The sequence below is a fragment of the Exophiala aquamarina genome (genome assembly GCF_000709125.1).
Source record: "Exophiala aquamarina CBS 119918 chromosome Unknown aczIA-supercont1.7, whole genome shotgun sequence".
NCBI lineage: Eukaryota > Fungi > Ascomycota > Eurotiomycetes > Chaetothyriales > Herpotrichiellaceae > Exophiala > Exophiala aquamarina.
In genome coordinates, this window is record NW_013550581.1 from 554,010 (window position 1) to 573,554 (window position 19,545).

A 19,545-nucleotide genomic window follows, 5' to 3' on the forward strand; every position below is an offset into this window, starting at 1 on the left:
TGATGCATCGAATATTGCAAGACATTTCAGACATAAAGCAGACGTGGGGTTCACGTGACCAGAGCACGTCCGGAACAGTTTCCTAATTAGAATCGAGATAAAACTAACCACTCCAGAAAAGGCGAAGTTGATGGATGCGCCAGGTGTTCACCACGATTTGGAAGCAGTAAACCTGGCTGTTTGACTGTGGACCTACTACGATCCTCCTGCGTAGTCAACATCTTGAAATCTGTCCTGACCCTAACCGGAAGGCAGCAGTTCGTCTTTGTTCAGCATGTCCTCCTAGCCGTTGCAACTGCGGCCAACTCTCCAATTCCACCATCCATTCGTGGTAATTACACATATCATGGCCACTAGAAACAGCCTTGACGATGAGGCAGGGCATATTGACTTCCAAGCAGCCAGAATATCAGATGCCCCTCCAATACTCTCACCGGTGACCTCCTTTCCTCCGTTGCATGCCCATATGGCGGCCGACCTCGTGCCGTCCATCGCAATCGACCCCATTGCGTTGATCACGACAGAATGCATTACCATCACCTCAGCTATGCGCAAACATGCGCGCTGGTCACAATCTTCGGTGTCAGCCATCCTCGGCGGAGGCGCCTCTCGAGCCCAAGAGAAGGAAATCCAACGCTCGGGCTCGCAGAGTCGTCGTGGAGGAGGAAAAGGCCCAGGCCCCGTCATATCAGACCCGGGAAAGGCGAGGCTCAGTGTCCCCAACGCGTCCGACGATGAGAATGTTAGTCTGGCCAGTCGATGGGGGCTGCGGGGGAAGAAGGGAAAGAGCTTGCAGGACAATCCTCTTCTCTCGGCCTTTGCCCGCCTGAGGAGAGATCTGGCCGGCTGCAGGGATGTGTCCACCGTCGATGCACCTGAGCTGCTGCACCCCTTTCTACAGGTCATACGGAGCTCGTCAACAAGTGCGACTATTACGAGTTTGGCGGTCATCTCCATCACCAAATTCCTCTCCTACAACATCATCACAATGCAGAGCCCTAGGATTGCGCTGGCTATGCATCTGCTCAGTGCGGCCATCACACACTGTCGCTTTGAAGCCAGTGACACATCGGCTGACGAGGTGGTTTTGCTGAGGATACTGAGGTTGATGGAGAGTGTCATTTCACGACCAGAGGGACAGCTGCTGGGCGATGAGAGCATTTGCGAGATGATGAGTACGGGGTTGAGCATGTGTTGTCAGGCCCGGCTGTCCGAGGTACTCCGGAGGTCAGCCGAGATGGCCATGGTCACCATGTGCCAGGTCGTCTTCGGCCGACTGAAGTCCTTGAAGGTCGAAGAAGTTCCTCAGACTAGGAGTCGATCGAACACGAAGACCACACTGTTGAGTGGGGCGGACGAGCTCAAGATCGAACCCCCCATGACTGGCAGTGTCATGGGGAACGGTGAACTTGAACGGCCCAGCTCCGACGTCGAGGGTCGGGCTAGTGCTGAGCCTGGGACTGAACCAAGAGATCCGTCTGCTGTTCCACAAACAACCGTGCCCGCCATCGCGGAGAACGAGTTTGAGAATGTCGAACCTTACTCTTTACCATCTATCAAGGAGCTTTTCCGGGTCTTGATTGGGCTGCTTGACCCACACGATAAGGCTCATACTGATCCAATGCGAATCATGGCTTTACGGATCATTGATGTCGCCCTGGAGGTCGCCGGGCCTTCTATAGCTCGACAACCTACTCTTGCGGTGTTTGTGCAAGACGATCTTTGTCAACATTTGTTTCAGCTCGTCCGATCGGACAACATGTTTCTCTTGCACAGCTCCCTACGCGTTGCAGGCACATTGCTCACCACCTGCCGGCCGTTGCTAAAACTACAGCAGGAGTTATTTCTATCCTACTTAGTGGCGTGCCTGCATCCCCGTGTTGATATCCCTCAAGAGCCAGGGATCGACCCATCCCTATATGAAGGAGTACCCCAAGCTCCGAAGCTGGTCAAGCCTAGTCCTTCTCAACCCAGCAGTGGTAGGTCCACGCCTGTACCAATCAAGGACCGGCAAAAGTTGGGGCTTGAAGGGGGATCCAGAAGGCCTGAAGCTCGAGAAGCCATGGTCGAAGCTGTCGGGACTTTGGTGAGGATACCGACTTTCATGGTGGAGCTTTTCTTGAATTACGATTGTGACGTCGACAGACAAGATCTCTGCGAAGACATGGTTGGCTTGTTATCGAGAAATGCGTTTCCGGACTCGGCTACCTGGAGCACAACCAATGTTCCCCCTTTGTGCCTCGACTCATTGTTGAATTTTGTGTCATTTATGGCTGAGAGGCTCCATCAGCCGACACCGGAGGGAGCAGACCGAAGGATAGAAAAGATACGACAGCAAAGAGTACAGAAAAAGATCATCAAAAGTGGTGCTACACAATTTAATGACGACCCAAAAGCAGGCGTGGCCTTTCTGGTGAAAAATGGGGTCATCAAAGATCCCGACGATCCCCTGCAGATTGCACAGTTCTTGAAGGGAACCTCGTACGTCTCCAAGAAAGTCCTCGGAGATTTCATTACCAAGAAATCAAATGTTCGACTCTTGACAGCATTTATTGGTTTGTTCAAGTTCGAAAACAAGAGGATAGATGAAGCTCTTCGTGAATTACTTGGATCTTTCCGTCTTCCTGGCGAATCAGCTTTGATCGAGCGAATTGTCAGTACATTTACTGAGAAATACTGCGAGGAAGCAGCTCCTGAAGATATTGAAGATAAGGACGCCGCTTTCGTCCTCTCATATGCTATCATTATGTTAAACACCGATCTTTACAACCCAAATGCCTCAAAGGGGCAGAAGCGGATGACAGCCGAGGACTTCGGGAAGAACCTTCGTGGAGTCAATTCGGGCAAGGATTTTCCTCCAGAGTTTCTCCAAGAGATTTACGATGCCATTAAAGAGAACGAGATTATCCTCCCTGACGAACATGACAATAAGCATGCGTTTGAATATGCTTGGAAGGAGCTATTGATGAAGACGACCGATGCTGGTGACCTCGAGTTATGCAACACAAATGCCTTTGATGCAGAAATGTTCAAAGCGACTTGGAAACCGATCATTGCGACGCTATGCTATGTCTTCATGTCGGCTTCCGATGATGCAGTCTTCTCTCGCGTGGTTGTGGGTTTCGATCAATGTGCTCAGATCGCCGCCAAGCATGGGATTACTGAAGCGTTTGATCGGATCATCTACAGCATCAGCCAAATTAGTGGTCTGGCCGCAGAAGTTCCTCCCAGCACATCGTTGAACACGGAGGTCCAAGTCGGAAAGAAGAGGGTAATGGTCAGTGAGATGGCAGTGCGACTTGGACGTGACTTCAAAGCGCAGTTGTCGACGGTCCTCTTGTTCAGGATATTGTCCGGAAACGAAGACGCCGTCAGCGCCACGTGGATTTACGTTGTGAGAATTCTGAGGAATCTTTTCGTTAATTCGTTGATCACATTGCCGACAATTGAAGGCAGCCGACTTTCGGCGCTTGAAGCTATTCCCCTACAACCTCCGTCACAGGTGATCGATAGGGATGGAAGGCTGAGCGACAGTGGCATCTTCTCGACGTTCACATCCTATCTTTCCAGCTATGCTGCCGATGACCCTCCAGAGCCATCTGAAGAGGAGCTCGAGAACACTCTGAGCTCGGTTGATTGCGTCACAGCATGTAATGTCGATGGTGTCTTGCGACACATTGCTGCTCTACCTCCGGCTCAGATCAAATCTCTAGTCGCTGCTCTTCTGTCACAGATGGACGAGTCATCCCCAGTTGTTACGGTCAAACCAGAGCGCCCCATCCCTGTGACGGTAAGGGTTAACGGACACCGTATGCCCAAGGCAGGACCAGAATACGACCCGGGCACATTGTTCCTTCTCGAATATGCGACGCTACTTACGCTGAGGGACGAAGAGACAATAGCTGCTGCCGGCGAGGGTTTGACTGGAATCCTCCAAAATTATGTTCGGGATGCTACCAATTTGCACCCACTTGCAGCATCAAGAGTCGTCCATTATCTCCTGGAGTTGTTACGTCACAGCTATGTAAGTGATATATCATTCAGGAATTCCGCGGAAACTGACATCGAGCAGACCCACGATTTCATGCGTGCACCAGTGGTCATGCATGCTATCTCAAGTTTCGACGACAACGTGCTCGACCGAACTGCCCCCACTGTCATGCAGGGCCTGGCTCGTATCATATCCCAGCCAGATTCTCTACGGAATGAAGTCACTAAATCACCGGATTTCTGGTCTACCTTACAAAGGCTCCACCAGCACAAGACTGAGGCCGAGCATGTATTCGAGATCTTGACTACCCTTGCCACTTCTCGGCCTACGGCGCTGACGGCAGATAATTACGAAGCCACAATCTCTCTTGCTAACGACTTCGCATCCGCCGGCTCTATTGGATCCATCCAGGAGAAGCGGAAAGACTTTGCTGCCAAGCGAGGCCATCAGGCCAAACCTGCTAGACCCGAGGATATCATCGTTGTACAGCGTGCAAACAAAGCCATTGGGCTCATTTACCAGCTCACAGATCTAACGCCGTCTTTAATCGAACAATCTCATCTCGAACGTCGGGAGGCATGGGCGGCAGACTGGAGCCCCGTCTTCCGCGCCCTATGCGCGCAGTGTGTCAATCCTTGCCGCGAAGTCCGTCATCGGGCTCTATCCGCCCTCCAACGGGTTCTTCTGGCTGAAAACGTCGCTGACAAAGAGGACCATACAGAATGGACTGCTATTTTCGACGAAGTCCTGTTCCCCCTCACGCTACGTCTGCTAAAGCCGGAAATCTACCAGCTCGACCCCGTGGGAATGAACGAAACCCGAGCACAGGCGGCAAGTATTCTGTGCAAGATCTTCCTGCGCTACCTCGAACGACTGGCCAACTGTGGCCGTTTGCCCGATATTTGGGTCAAGGTGCTTGAGCTGCTCGATCGCCTGATGAATGCGGGCACCGAGACTGATGCACTGGCTGAAGCTGTCAGAGAAGGAGTCAAGAACGTTCTGCTAGTTATGGATGGCACGGGCTACCTGGAACGAGACGGCAATCCTGCAGGTGTGGCTCCACCCCATATCGAAGTGCCACAGCCCACATCATTAGCACCTGGTGGTGGAGATGTCGCCAGCAATGAGCCAGAGGACGAAGACGAAGACCGAAACGAAGCTGATGAGGCTGGAGACCATAGCGGAGAAAACACTAAGCACGCCCAGCAGGGTAAGAACACAGCGCAACCTGCGAAAATCATGGTGTGGCAAGAGACCAACAGGCGCTTGGATCGGTTCCTACCGGGCCTCATGGAAGAGCTGTTTCCTGCTCCTTCCCCCCCTGCTCCTGCTCCTGCTGATGATGTGCCGGAGCAGCAGCAGCAGCAGCAGCAAGAAGGAGTTGAGCCAGGGAGTACGATGGTGCCGGTTCGTGGTGGTCATCCCCGCTAGCTAGCTAGCGAATTAACTAATTAGTTAGGCAGGCGGGCAAGCTTAGTAATGGAGGCTAGGCCAAGGGGAACGAAGCATAAGTTGCCCCAAAGTGTCGGTCACTACGCAGTCATGTGACTAGTAGGTTAGCAGGTGGCTAATGCAAATGTATATTCGACGCTGGTAGCTGTCATGCATGGTGTATGTATATAGTAGTAGTAGTAGTAGTAGTAGTAGCAGTAGTAGTAGCGGTAAGGCGTGAGTAGAGCGAGTCATTGAATGCTGAGAGCACGCGGGCCAAAAAACCGTATTTTTGGGCTTTGACATCTATCCGTCTACCTAGCCATGTATCTCTGCTATTGACTCAGGTGAAGGCATTCGTCCGAAATCGAATTTTACCTCTGGCCTGCCTGCTGGACCTTGTTCCCGTTACGTGCGTTTCGTGGCATTCCTCCATGCGGCCGATAACCAATAGATAGGCTGGCTGCTCGGGCTAAGGCATGTTGGTTTGTTCCGTCCATGCCATATCATTATTGAATCATAGTCAGTCGCACTGAAACCTCTGGTATTCATTCCACTAATATTTTGAAGTCCAGATTCATATCTTCTGCGTAGTCCTGGCGATCGTCACCGCCAATGTCATGCTTGTCAGATACCGGACTTTTCGACGCTGGCGTTGTCCCTTGCCTTTGGACTGGGAACATCAGTACCATTAACGCCATTGGATGATAGGTTAGTGTCTTGTTTTCCCGCACCTTGAGACTTCTTCTCCGCGCAATCGCACTTGAACCGCTCTCTGAACTCCTCGGTACTCAATTTTCCTATCACCTTCAGAGCCGACTTGCTGGCGCGGACTTTGGCATATCGAGCACCCTGGCCCCCACTCCTTGCAATGACCTTGCCGTGAACAAGCCAGCCCACGTGGACAATGACTCCCGTGACAGCCTCGTCTCCGGCCCCGTCCGCGTTGTTTCCCCCACTAGTCGAGGGCTCAGAGAATTGCCTGAGGACCTCTGCAGAGGTATTGTAGCATTTGAACTTTTCTCTGAGAAGCCGCATCAGGTATGTAATAGGATGACGATTTGCAAAGGTGTCATACGCGCGGATGTCTTTGAAAAACCACAACACGTGCTTGTCGAAGAACTTCTCGATCTCGCCAAAGTCGAACCCAGAATCCACCAAAACGGCACCGAGATAGCTTTCCACTAAATCTGCGAGTGATTTCGGAGGTGGTGTCGTTAGCTTGGTCCAGAAGTCAGGCTTCACTCCCTCCACCTTGTACATGGCGTCCACCTCTGCCGCATACTTGGTGATTTCGGCGAACAGGGATGGATTCGAGGCTGACATGAGCCTATTGAAGCCCAAAGTGACTGCAAGTGCGGCCAAGAACTTGTTGGATACCATGGCCATCTTATGTTCGGTGAGCCATTGAGGACCACGCGTCTCGTTGTTGGAGAAGAGCCACCATATGCAGACCCAGTCGAGGCATGCATCTCCGAGAAACTCCAGACGTTGGAGATCTGGGACAGGTGAATTCTGATCAGAGGAATGTGTAAATGCCGAGCGCAACAACCGCGGGTGTTTGAAGCGATAGCCGGTGACGTTTTGGACCTTACGAGCAAGATCAAGGGCCACAGGGTCACTCAAGAGCAGACTCCAGTCTGGAGCTTGATACATGGGTGCGACTTGCTGCCACGTAGAGATGTCATGGTTTTCATCTTCTACCAGCTTGGTAATGGCTTGTATTCCAAGGTCAAATTTCCGAGAGGTAGGCAAGTGACGCGTAGTCATGATGGAAGCCCCAATCACCGCTTCGCAAACGTCAGCGATAGTCTTCTGTCCCAATGCATGGCTGCGTCGCTTCCCTGTCAATTTGATTTTGCGGCCTTTGGTTTGACACAGGAATTCAGGATACCATGTGTCTCGCCACTTTTCAGCAGAACCACTTCGAATATATTGAAAGAGTTCGTACTCCGGCTTTGAAGCTACTGAGTATAGCCGTCTGTTTGAGAGCATCTCCATACGTTTGCAATGCATACCCTCTTCATTGCAAGTTGTGCGATTGAAGACAGTGATTGTTGTCATCATCTTGAGAAGAGAATCGCCAATAAATTCCAGACGTTCATAATTTGAGCTCACCTGTCGGTATGCGTCGGAGAAGTCTTCCATATTGATGACATTGTCATCTTGGATATCATGGCCCTTATCGGCTTCTGCGTTACTGTCCTGCGTGAACGCTTGCAGTGCGAGATCAAGCGGAATATGTAGGAGGTCAAGTTTGTGTAAAGCTTCGCCAACGACCAGGAAGCTTTCCAGCTTATGGAGAACAGAAGGCAAGAGTTGGAGAACACTTGCGTTCTGAAAGGATAGTCTGCCAATTTCCAACGGCTGTGGTGCAATGTAACACAATGCCATTCGAGTATGATCTTCCGGAGCTTTGTCCAGCCAATTTCGGCCTGACATGATGACGGTAGCTTCGAGAACAGGCTGATCAGGGTCATACCTATCAGCAGACGTCTTCATCCCGTGGGTCTTTGCACGATATGTGCTATCACTGAACTCAATAATAGTTCCCTTGTGCTTCTTTCTGATTTGTGCTGCACTTGCTGGGGGCGGATCCCAGATGGAGACATCTTGAACAACTTTATGAGTGAAATAATGAAAGTTTCCACTGCCGGGGTCAACGAGATATTTCTTGACCCAGTGGTTGCCCTGCTTTCGACTGGTCTGAGCTGACCAACGTTCTCGTTCTGGTGAGAAAGCTTTTCTCAGCTCTTCAAAATCAACCAAAGATTCGAAATCGAGGTCATTTAATCTGCTAGCTTCCTCCATATTGTCCGAACGGCCTGGAGCTGGTGCCACCCAATAACTCATGAGATGTGGCTCTGGTTCGTATACTTTGTTGAAAATGTCTTCGAAGACAGCATTGAGGGTAAATTTTGTCAATCCTTCAACCTGCTCAGCAGATACCGCAACGGGGTGACCACAGCGCTCGAAGATGACATGATGCTCGACGTTGTCTTCTAAGAAAACAGAAAACCTCGGTATTTCTGGAAGTAGTGCACGAGTGAAGAGCAGAAAGTGACGGTACTCAGAGCGATTGGTTGGAATAAACACAACAACACGGGTAGCGTGCAATGCTGTTGGCGCACTCAGAGTTGTCCCGTTCTCTAGCCAGAAGTCGGGTTTCAATTTCTTCTTATAGTCATCTTTGTTCTCAGGAACGGCGAGCCGTTTATTCAAATTCGCCGGCTTCATTTTTCTGAAGATGCTGTCAAGATTTTCGTCCAAGAGTTCTGCTGCACGCAATTTGTAACAGCAGTTCAATGCTGCGGAACGCTTCGCCATGACCTTATTTCGCCGGGGATCGCCGATGGCTCCTTTGACTTGCATAGCCTTTTTGTCTTCTGTGGCAGGAAGAATGACTTTGTATCTGAACATATTACCCTCAGCAGCAATCATCTCTTGATATATTTCAGCTGATTTTGCATCTGCCTTGGTTTGCAAAGAATGAACGTATCGACTCAGCAATACTAGGGAATTGTTCAGGTTGGCTTTTACCCCTGTGACAGTTTCGAAGCACTGAGAACTAGCATCTTCTTCAATGAGCTGCTTCAGCTTTGATCCCTTCCCTAGCTTTCGGTCAGGAGGTAGATGCCGACAGAAGTCTTTGATGAAGTTATCCATTTCGATTGCGTAGTGGATCGTAGATTCATGATCCGGGTTATGCTCTCCAAGCATATGGGCGTACGTTGAGCCTTTCATTCGTGCACGCCCTCTCGACTGCATGTACTGGATGGGTGTTCTGTACAAGTCAAACCGGACGACAAAACTGCATTCAGGTATATCAATGCCTTCTTCGGCTACGTTTGTGGCAAAGATCAGATTGATCCCACCATCGCGAAATCTTTCCATGACTGCTTCCTGATCTTTCCATGAGCTTGAGTCAGTCCCTGGTTGGCCCACACCAATTAAAACACCAGGCCGTAGATTTTCAATGTCCAATAGTTTGAAACAATCACAGAGAACGAATGCTGACAGTCTTTCAGTCAGGAAGACAATGGTCTTGGTGGTTGGAGCCTGTGAGTATTGATGACGCAGTTCGTCATAAAGAACGCGGAGTTTGGGTGAAAATTCATATTCACTTTCGATATCTGGCGGGCCGAAGTGGTGACGGTTCACAAGGGCAACAGCATCTTGAACCGAATGGAGTAGGCTTGCCTTCTGCTCTTCCGTCGCTTGAAGATAGCAGTCACTGCGCTCCAGATAGTTCGTAATTCTGGTGGATTCATGTGACTCGTGGGACGAAGCCAGGGCGTGCTTCCATACCCTATCTGCTGCCCAAGATCCAAGTTCTTTAGTTGCAGATCGTGAAAAGTTGAAAAACCGCTTCAAGTCATCGACGAAGCCACATAGTGCTCGAAGTGAACTACATAGCTCTGTATCATATTCGTGTTGGAGCTCAGGATATTGCCAGAAGACGTCCTTGGCTCTGGGGGCAAAGACTTCGAAAACAGATGGATCATTGGTGGTGACGATTTTGCTTTGCAGACGCTCCTCGAGATCTTTCGCTACTTGAGCAACATCGCCATGTTTAGAGTCAACGGGCGATGCAGTCATACCAAAAATGCGCGGTCGACGACCGTTAGCTCCAAGGTAGTGGTCTCGGATAATGTTTGAGTAGGGGTGCTTCTTCTTACAGTGGTGGGCTTCATCAAAAATTAGAAGGGATATCTGATCAATTTTGAGGTAGGAATGTGACAGGCAGCTGTCGAGGACGGCCGGGGTACAAACAACTACATCGTAGTCTTGAAAGATTTTGTCCCAAACTGGTCGGCTCCATAAGTTCTCGCTAGCATCTCCAAAGAGAGAAATGACAGGATTGGGGAGATTGACCTCGAGGAAGCGGGCTTGCTGCCTGGCCAGATGGACGCTATTGACCAAGAAAAAGACAATCTGAGGTGGTTGCCCATCAGCCCGGTTTATGAGCTCTTGTTCAAGGATGTACTTGATCAGCAAGGCAGCGATGAGAGTCTTGCCACTCCCGGTGTCAAGAACAGCAATGATATTCTCCTCCTTTGCTCGGTCGAAGAGTTCTTGCTGATACTCCCGCGCTTTGTCGATGAGGCTTTCATAGCCCGCCGCGCTGGCTTTTTGTGAAGGCGTTTGATCACTGGAGAGCTGTTGGGCGATTTCGGCTTGGACAAAATTGCTGAAGGCCAATGAGTTTGCCGTCTTTTTCGTGTCGAGGGAGTGCGTGGTGACGTCTGAACCGGTGTCGCTATCCACATCCAGGTCTTCAAAGCCAGTGGATAGATGTGGATCCATGTTCGTCGTGATGATATTGATCGATCAACAGCAAACTTGGAGATGGAGGAATCTTCGTCATAGCAGAATGCAGATTGGAGTGGTGGGAGAGTGACAGGTCAGCAAGGACAACAGCTCCAAGGACCCTCATCACTATAGTGATTTTGTCGCAGTCATCAAGGCCACTGACTGACGAAGGAAAGGTACGCAGGAGTTGCGATAAAAGATCTAGTTTTAGCCCGCGCGGAGAATTGCAAAGCAAACAGACGATAGGTCGACTGGCGGGTTCAGGCTGGTTACACAAGTGGCAAGATACTGAAAGTGCGAGCAGTGTCGACTAACTATACAGTGCAGTGCGTGTGTGAAGGACCGTGACCCTGAGAGCACCTACCTGACGCATAGTGAAATGTGGATGAGTGCCATGGCGTGTTCGTGTTCAAGCCCGACTTCTCCCCTCGATATCACTTTTGTTGAATTGGGAAGAGATGAAGTAATTAGAGAGCAGCAATTGCTTGTTCTCGAGTGGAGGTGGATCGACAGGGGGATAAAGACGGAGATGGAGTTGACGAGTTGCAGTTGTCGATAAAGAACAATGCACGTTCCAGGTCCTTCAGGTAAGGCGATTCCTCCTCGCGGGGGCAAAGGGGCACCTAATCAAGCCTGCGTTTAACCCCGTCGGCTCCCCCGGCCCCTGTCGGCCATGATATCATTCTCGCTACCTCTTCCAATGTTGAGTACTGAGTAATGTTGAGCGAGCTACATCTCGTGGCCACCCGCCATTCATTGTGATACAGAACAATTGATAAGGTCAACATGATTCACATCCTTGCGGCAATGGCCGCTTTTCTCTGTTTGGTTTCCGCACACGGCTCCCATTCGCAAGAAGACCTTGCCAATCCTGCCGAAGACTGGGCTCTCTACCACATGCAAGAAGAACACCGTACGCAACGCCAATCACAATGCCGTACATATGCACTTACTGATGTCCTCCCGGTGTAGATATCTCTAATTTCGATCCTTCGTCCTTCTTCTCCCTCCATGACTTCAATAATGACGGTGCTTGGACCCCAGACGAGGTCCGGCGCACTTACGGCCTCGATGATGAGTCTTTACAATCCACAGCGGCCGACACCAAAGACCGCGTCGTTCTTGACGTATTCAAGATCTTTGATCCTGTTGGCACAGGCCTGATCACACGTGATGCATGGCTCGACGCGATTCGCGCTGGAAAACAACTGCCAGATTCGAAATTGGGCCCCGGCCACCACGGCGATGACGAATATGAATATGAAATCCACCATTTCGAGAAATTCCACGACGAGAATACTGTGGTGGAAGACCTGATCCATCCGGAAGACATTGAGCATTTCAGAAAACATGAGATGAGAGAGGACGAGGAGGCCCGGGTTCTGAGGGAGCAGCAGCAAAACATCGTGGAGAGGAATATCCCCTTAAAGTTCAAGAAGCAACTATGACACTGATAAAGCTTGATTGATGATTGGCATGTTGTACGATTACTTGTAAAGGACGGGATATGGACTCATGTTGCGATAGAGAAAAAGAGTTTCAGACATTCGGCTTGATCTGGATATCAAAAACACAATGCATGACGCCAGGTGCATATGTCTTCACCTGATGGACATTGGTGCATGAAACATGGCTCTCGTTCTCTCCCTCCATCGCTTTAGCAAGTCCGTCGATCTCCTGCTCGATCTTCGCCACCGTTCCATCGATCTGATGCACATCGACATTCTCATGGACGTGCAACCAGGTTTCCTTGTCCTGAGCATCTGTCCCCCTGACCAAGGCTACTGCATTCTCCCAACTTCCTCGCGAGCTTGGAAGAAGTCCCATATTTGCATGCCTAATGTTCAAGCCCTGCTTCAACGGACCTAGGGCTTTCAACTCGTCGTGAATGTCCCTCATGACTTTTGCCGACCATTGATTGTCCCCGAGGAATGCGACACATCTGACTTCCCTGCCGCCCCCTTCCTTGATGCCCTCGGCCAAGTTTTCGGCCAGCTGTGGAATGCTCATGCCCAGCATGCTCCCTTCCCCGTCGACTTGAAGGACAAGGCACCTCCACCCATTGGCCTCACAGCCTCTCCTGAGTCCCTCGATGCTCCAAGGATTGATGTCCCAGCCCCAAACAGTCCGAATACCTCGTTTGAGGTAGCAAAAGGCAAAATACCCAATTCCCACGTAGAAATCAACCACATCGATGTTCCGCATAGCCTCTCCAAGCTCCGTCTCTGTAAGTCCTTGAAAAGCTGACATCGATTCTCCAGATCCTGGATCAAGACCTAGTATCCTCGCCTTCTCAGTGATATTACCCCGGCTAAACATGGTGTAGACCGGAGCCCAGCACTGCGTGATGCCCTTATGCTGAGAAGTCGACACCCAGAACGCTTGTTGAAAACTGTCTTCTCCAGGGGTCGCGCTGACCTTGTCGTCAATTTTGCCCGCACCCCAGTCACCAAAGAGAGGGACAAGTCCAGATGGGCTTCGTAGTACATTCTTCGTCCTTCGCGGGCCTCCACAATCAGTGTCCGTGGCCTTGTCTAATTCTACAACCTCATCGGCTGCAATCGGGGCATTAATCGCCATCCGACTAATTCCCATGCCAGCGAACCCACCTTCGACAACTTTTCGAAACAACTCTTTCCTGTCTGCTTCACTCAACGCCTCGTAGGCACTCTTCCAGCGCGGCGAATGCGTGGAGAAATTGTATGGTAGTAATAGTAACGGCGGATAGATAGTGAACCGCTTTGGCAGATCAGATATCCCCAGTGTCGATTCTTCAGTCCTCCCGATCTCAGTTGATTCCTCCATCACTGGAATATTCTTGGCGGCGCAGAATAATAAAATCCCCTTTCTCAAGGGATTGGCTTGTTGTTTGCATTTCCTCTTTTTGGGTCCATCATGAGCCATCTTGAATCCATACGACCCCGGCCCAAGGTCCCAAAATATGCACCCTCACGGGTCTGAGATTATGGTAGGGCTCGAAGGGGAGTCTATAGATCTCATAGCCTAGCATCAGGAAGACATAGCCACAAAAGGGTACTCATTACTGTTTTCTTCGAGATGAATTCTCCCATGGAACGACGTCAAAAAGAGAAATTCAGCCTTGTGGGCGGTCAGTACGTCATCGTAAGGCTGAGTTTTATATCAGCCATCTCGTTCCCTCGAGACGTCTTACCTTCCCTCTTTCCATCGCGCTGTGGAGCCCATCGAAGCAGGAATGGTGCCTACACTAATCTTCTCCTTCTCCTGCATACTCAGTCCTACCTGCCTGGAAGCGAATGAAGTGACATTCTTGCGACTTGAACGCGTAGCCCATTTGGCTCCTTTTCCAGTACCACTGCTTGTTTCAATGAATTGCTAGACCCTTCTTTCTAAGGGAGAAGGGCACGCGTGCCTAGATATCTAATTCAGTGAGGTTGGAAATGCCTAAGGAAAGAGTCCCAGCATGCGTGCCGTCTCCATCGGACAATTCTGTCAACAGGGTGATTTCCGGAAAGGTGTTCGAATACAGTGAGGACTCTTCTTTGACATCAGTACAGCTTTAGTGATATATGCCTCCATATCCAGCGTCTTGAAGCACGGGTATTCTTCAGGGACCTCAGAAGAAGTGCTTGTGCGATCAGTGGCGAACACATTGATTCCCAAAGCGGCGATATTTTTCCACAATCTGTGTCGAATCTTCGTCGCGTTCAAAACCCGGTCCTGAATGCTGTAAGACTTGTATAGTTGTGGTAGAGAATCTTCTTACCTCAGCAGGCAGGCCCGAGCTCGTGGCCCTCTATGGGGACTTCCTGGAGAACCATCGCAGAGAGGCTTTGAAACTTTTGGAAACGACATGAATGTACATTTGACGCCTGGGATCTGGCCCATGCCACGCGTCATACCCTGATTCAGTAGAACCAGCTGGCCAGAATAGTAGGTCGAGGTCCTTATGTCGAAGAACCAAGAACGCGCCAAAATTGGAGGACTACGCGAATTTCTTGCTGATCCTGAGTCGTGGTGGGATAGTCTGAAATCGATATCTCTTGCTCGGTAAATGCGAGAGCATCAGATAAGTAGCAGCTACTGAGTTAGAAGCGGACTAAATTGGGTAGGTCCTTGGACAGGATCTCCAGCAGCTTCGAAGAAGGATTTCTTGGATGTACTTCAGTATATTTCTTATTCTCTATCTTCAAATGCCTTATTATTTTCATGCTGTCGCTGCCATAGATCTGGAATACCCATCCTGAGAAGGGTGTTCGCAGCTATGTGTCGTTGATGTCATCAGGTGATCTTGGATCTCTCGTCTGAGATCTTGACAAACGCCCATGATATTCTCCAGACCACAAGGTAAATATTTTGCGTCCCATAATCCTTTAAACCGTCGGCGTCGCAAGCAGGAGAGAGCGTCGGGCCGAACCTCCACGCTAACTTCTGTGCAAGTTGGCGCCCAGCAGGAGGTGATCAGGGGAAAGAAAATATGTCGCCAATTCTAGTGGAAGCTGCCGAACCGGGTCGCGTTGAACCGTTTTGGTGCTCGAGCCTCGGTTGGTAGATACTCGACCACTCCTCTGGGTCAATCGCTTTTAGGAAGTCTTTGAGAGCTTGCGCGTGCGACATCTGGGTCATCATCCCAAAGTCCTCCGTCAATACTCTGCGTACTCGACTCGTCTCTTAAATCTCCTCTTGCCTTCTCGCTCGGGGAGCCGTCCCACCAATGTCGTTCATCCGGATTGATGTGATTTAGACATCCTGACTACTGATATGTTGTCTGGACAGATAGTGAGGTGTTTTGCATAAACTGCTCTGAAGGAGGAGCAAAGAAAGTGGTAGTTATCTTTGCTTGGGTACTGAATATCGCGTAATGAATTCAAGAAGTGGAAAAGATGATGACGATGATGACGCCGAAAATGAAGAGTTATTTTCACGCGACAATCCCAGTATATAGCAAAGACAACCCCGCGCGAGAGGTGACATGGTGTTGTATACATTTAATGAGGCAGTTCACTGTCTGCTCTGGCATGGGAGATGGTGAAGTTGGAGAGTTATCTTGACCGCTGGCTATTGTCACCATGGATGATCGAGTCGGTCGTTGTCGTGAAGAGCAGCGACCAGCGGTGACGACCTTGGGAGGCACCGCCCTAGAGGATGCCATCTTTAGGTTTGGGCGTAAATGAATGGCCAGCAGAAAGTGAAATACAATGTGACAGCCTTGTGTTGGGCCTTGGCAAGGCTGCCATCCCTGGATTCACTCCACAGCTGCCGAAATGGCGACTAATGTCAGCAATAGCCCGGAGGCCCAATAAGAATATCAAGTCAGGATATCGAAGGACGGGTGCCTTCAATTCCTTTGCGAATCTGTGGACGAGCTCGGGAAATGGTACAATGCATTTTGAAAAACCTGAGGGTTGGGGTCATTCCTCAATTGTCTGCAGGTACGTCCCGGTGACAGCCTGGGGCGGTAAATATTGTTGTAGATGAGGAGAATACTGCCGTAGATACCAAACGCTTACTGGTCCTAGCTATCGTCTGGGGTGTCTGCGATTGAGATTCCAGTCAAGAGTACATTAAGTATATCTTCCCGCACCTCTCAAGGAAGCTTCCCCAATCTAGTTTTCTCGAAGGGAAGTCGTCGGCCCGCTTCGATCGGGGGCATGCGTACCATTCCTCAGGGTGCTTGTAACCATGCTTACGCTCAAAGTCAGCCCAGCGTCTTTGGGTTTTAGATTTATGGCGGACTATCTAGGTTTTTCTGGATGCGTTTGCTAAGGAAGCGACTGGTGATAAGGAAATTCCTTTCAGGGAGGCCGGGATAGCGGGAGAGCAAAAGGATTGAATGTGACCACAAGATCTCGAGGGCTGGATATGTAATATTGTGATTTGTCGCAAAAGATGAAGAAACTGCTATGTCACAGACAACTAGCACATTGGTTGCGAGGCAGTGGCCCGTCGACTCTGTCGCCATCTAGTGAGGGATCATAGGCAGCGCTCAATGTAAATAAGTCTCACTCTTGTATCGGCAAGCTGGTACACGCCGCCGAATTGTCTCCTCAGGCTAGACATGGTGAGGACTACAAGTGCATTTCATTCTTTGAGCCAAACCAATTGGTAGTACCACATCCGAGGCTTGTCCACATCGGCGGGTTAGAAACGGCTGCAGCCACGCAAAACAAAATGAAATAGAGGAGTACAGCAACTTACCACGTAGGTTCTAACATCAGCTGTAAGTGAACAAGGTGAAGGATCTCTGCTCTGGTGGTGTATTGACTCTCATATCTGATGGCTTTTGAATTGCCAGGACACAAAGGAAACGACGAGGCTATGTCTCAGCCTCGTGGTAGTCCCGATTCTTACGAGAGGTTGGCTCTTGCATGATCCGATTGTTTGCAGAGTTGAGTGTCTCCTTGATTTTACTTAGTCTCCTTTTGAGGATTGCTGCGATCTCATTAACCAGAGGAGCAGAGGGTCGTGTTGTCTTCTGTCGCTTGATGGTGGAGGAACGATCCTCTGGTTGAAGCCTCTTCAGCTACCTAGAGTATCTTGGCTTTCCTCAAACAATCCAAGACGGGAAGAACAATGCTCAATAAATCGCCAAAGGTTGGGGGGACGAAGCACCATCTACATACATAACTTCTTGGATTACTTCCATAGGCAAAGGGAGGAAGCAATGCCATCGGCGACATTCCAATAAAGGGAACTTGTGCTGACTCGAGAGTGTTGACGCACACGTCATTCAAGCCGTCTGATACAACGAGGGCCAGCTACGCGAAAATCTTTTGTGATCAATCACAAGACCTCAAAAAGAATGTAAGCAGGAGAAATCTTGCATTTCTCACGGCGCTCAAGACACCAAAATGACCTGCGCTTCAAGATCGGGAGCTGGATACAGTACGGCAGAAATTCCAGCTCAATAGGATCCAAGAAACGTCACCTTGGGACGACAGGTGATATCTGCGGCTCAGCTAAAGGCGCACCTACCATCGCGATGACTTCGTGGCGGCAGGCTGGGGTATTTTGGCTCACAGATCATCCGAAGTTCGAAGATCAAAATTAGTGACAGCGACAACTGATATCAGGCGCCATAAGTGAAGGCTGGTAAAACCCGGCCCGCCAATCTCAAGAGGTCTGACATTCTGCCCGCCCCTTCTTTCCCCGCAAGCCTCTTCCCGGCGTGCATAGTCGATGGCTTTGATCAGCCTCCAGTCGACGCACGCTTCATTTGCCCCTGACACCTGTCAAATCGATCCACCCGGGGGAGAACATGGGCAGTTGACATGGCGAAGCAATCAAAATCGGTCAGTGCAGAGGCTTTCCAGCCACCGGGGAAGCTGAAATTGCATACCAAGTACATAGCGCTTATTACCTTGATTGATGGATCTGGAGGTGGCAGACGTCAAACGTCAAGATCGGAAAGCCTGGGCTGGCCATCCTGTAACACGTAGTCCGCGTTCAAACTTCGGATTGGGACCAGTCTGGGTAACACGAACACGGAAGGCCTGTGCGTGTCTTTGTTATCTCGGACGACGCACATGCCAGTGTCCTAATCGTTGTCTGCAGAGCCGTTTCCTGGTTGGGAAGGCTTCCGATGACGGTGACATCTGACGTACGTTTCGCCGCAGATGAAAAACTGCGGATGTACCTCGAAGCTACATCTGCAACAACAGGCTCGAGACCCGCCATGCATATGTTCGACCTTGTCAGGAGTTCAGGAGGCCGCTACGGATACTCCGAAGTTGTATCTACATTGTTTGCCACAGATTCATGCGGCAAAGGAGTTACCACGCTCTGAGACATGAGAGAGTTGTAATCTTGGTGGATTACAAATGCCCCACACAACATCGGATCCATGTGGAAATGGCCGAGTGTGGCTTTGCCAACAGAATGTAAAGATTCTGCGCATGGCAGGACATATCGGTTAAAACTCGGGATTATGCGGTGGCTGAGGTATAATGTGGCGGTGTGGCAGTGTGGCAGCCTGCAGGTGGCTGAGCCATCCTGTAGGCAGCGTCACATGATCGGATTTTTGGACGGACCTATACTGGCACATGGACGGGAGTACTTTGCCGACGCGATGGTGCAGCATCCCCACTGCCATGTGCTTGCTTGCATTTTGCAAGCCGAAACCCTACCCCATCAGGATTCAACAGTGCAGCGGCCACTGCGGGATCCTGCTGCACTGCACCTTGCCTAGGGCTGTCCCCTACCACCCAGCCCTCTTATTCGTAAGAGCCCCTTGTACCCCCATGGTCCACAATCACCCCTCTAAAAAGCAACAAGAACAGAGGGTTTCAGTGCTCACTGACCCAGGTGCTTAGGTGTTTCCCATCCCACTTACTCGTGCCTAAGGACTGGTGCCCCACTTGGGTGCCACGGTTCACAGCCTCCCAGATAATCTCGGCATAACCACCACCCCGAGAGCAACGTCCTGATATCTTACACGTTGCAAATTGCAACGTCGAAGTACATGATAATGCCACCCCACGTCTCACTACTACTGTACATTAATCAATTTTAAAAACTTAGTTTTTATTATTTGTCCATTGATATTCACACCGGCCGATACCGCCATTCTGCAACGTGCAATAATTCGCCCACCGCTATCTTCCTCAGCAGGGGAGAGGCCGTGGGGGAAATGTGCGGTGAAAGGGCTGTCTACCGGCCGGCGGCTATCGATAGCAACTCTAGAGTCTAACCATTTGGGCGCTTCGGGTTGCCCATTCCTTGAATTAGCCGGGCTGGTAAATAGCCAAATAGCCAAGGCTCCTCAAACCCATCGGATGCTCCGCGTGTTCTAGCTCACTATCTCACATCTCAGGAGGTTTCCGAGATGAAGA

The 19,545-nt window shown here is 50.3% G+C and overlaps 4 protein-coding genes across 4 annotated transcripts; 2 read left to right on the forward strand and 2 right to left on the reverse strand.

The window, feature by feature from the left end:
- Positions 1 to 346: 346 nt before the first annotated feature.
- Positions 347 to 5,422, forward strand: A1O9_08245 (uncharacterized protein; the record flags this gene model as incomplete). Its single annotated transcript, XM_013402631.1, has 1 exon — positions 347 to 5,422. The coding sequence occupies one exon, from the start codon at positions 347 to 349 to the stop codon at positions 5,420 to 5,422; it is 5,076 nt and encodes a 1,691-aa protein (XP_013258085.1).
- A 627-nt stretch (positions 5,423 to 6,049) lies between these two features.
- Positions 6,050 to 10,729, reverse strand: A1O9_08246 (uncharacterized protein; the record flags this gene model as incomplete). Its single annotated transcript, XM_013402632.1, has 1 exon — positions 6,050 to 10,729. The coding sequence occupies one exon, from the start codon at positions 10,727 to 10,729 to the stop codon at positions 6,050 to 6,052; it is 4,680 nt and encodes a 1,559-aa protein (XP_013258086.1).
- Positions 10,730 to 11,521: 792 nt separating this feature from the next.
- A1O9_08247 (uncharacterized protein) lies at positions 11,522 to 12,183 on the forward strand (the record flags this gene model as incomplete). The annotated part of the gene is made up of 2 exons (XM_013402633.1): positions 11,522 to 11,648; positions 11,708 to 12,183. The coding sequence occupies 2 exons, from the start codon at positions 11,522 to 11,524 to the stop codon at positions 12,181 to 12,183; spliced, it is 603 nt and encodes a 200-aa protein (XP_013258087.1).
- A 91-nt stretch (positions 12,184 to 12,274) lies between these two features.
- A1O9_08248 (uncharacterized protein) lies at positions 12,275 to 13,639 on the reverse strand (the record flags this gene model as incomplete). Its single annotated transcript, XM_013402634.1, has 1 exon — positions 12,275 to 13,639. One exon carries the CDS (start codon positions 13,637 to 13,639, stop codon positions 12,275 to 12,277), a length of 1,365 nt encoding a protein of 454 aa, XP_013258088.1.
- Positions 13,640 to 19,545: the final 5,906 nt, after the last annotated feature.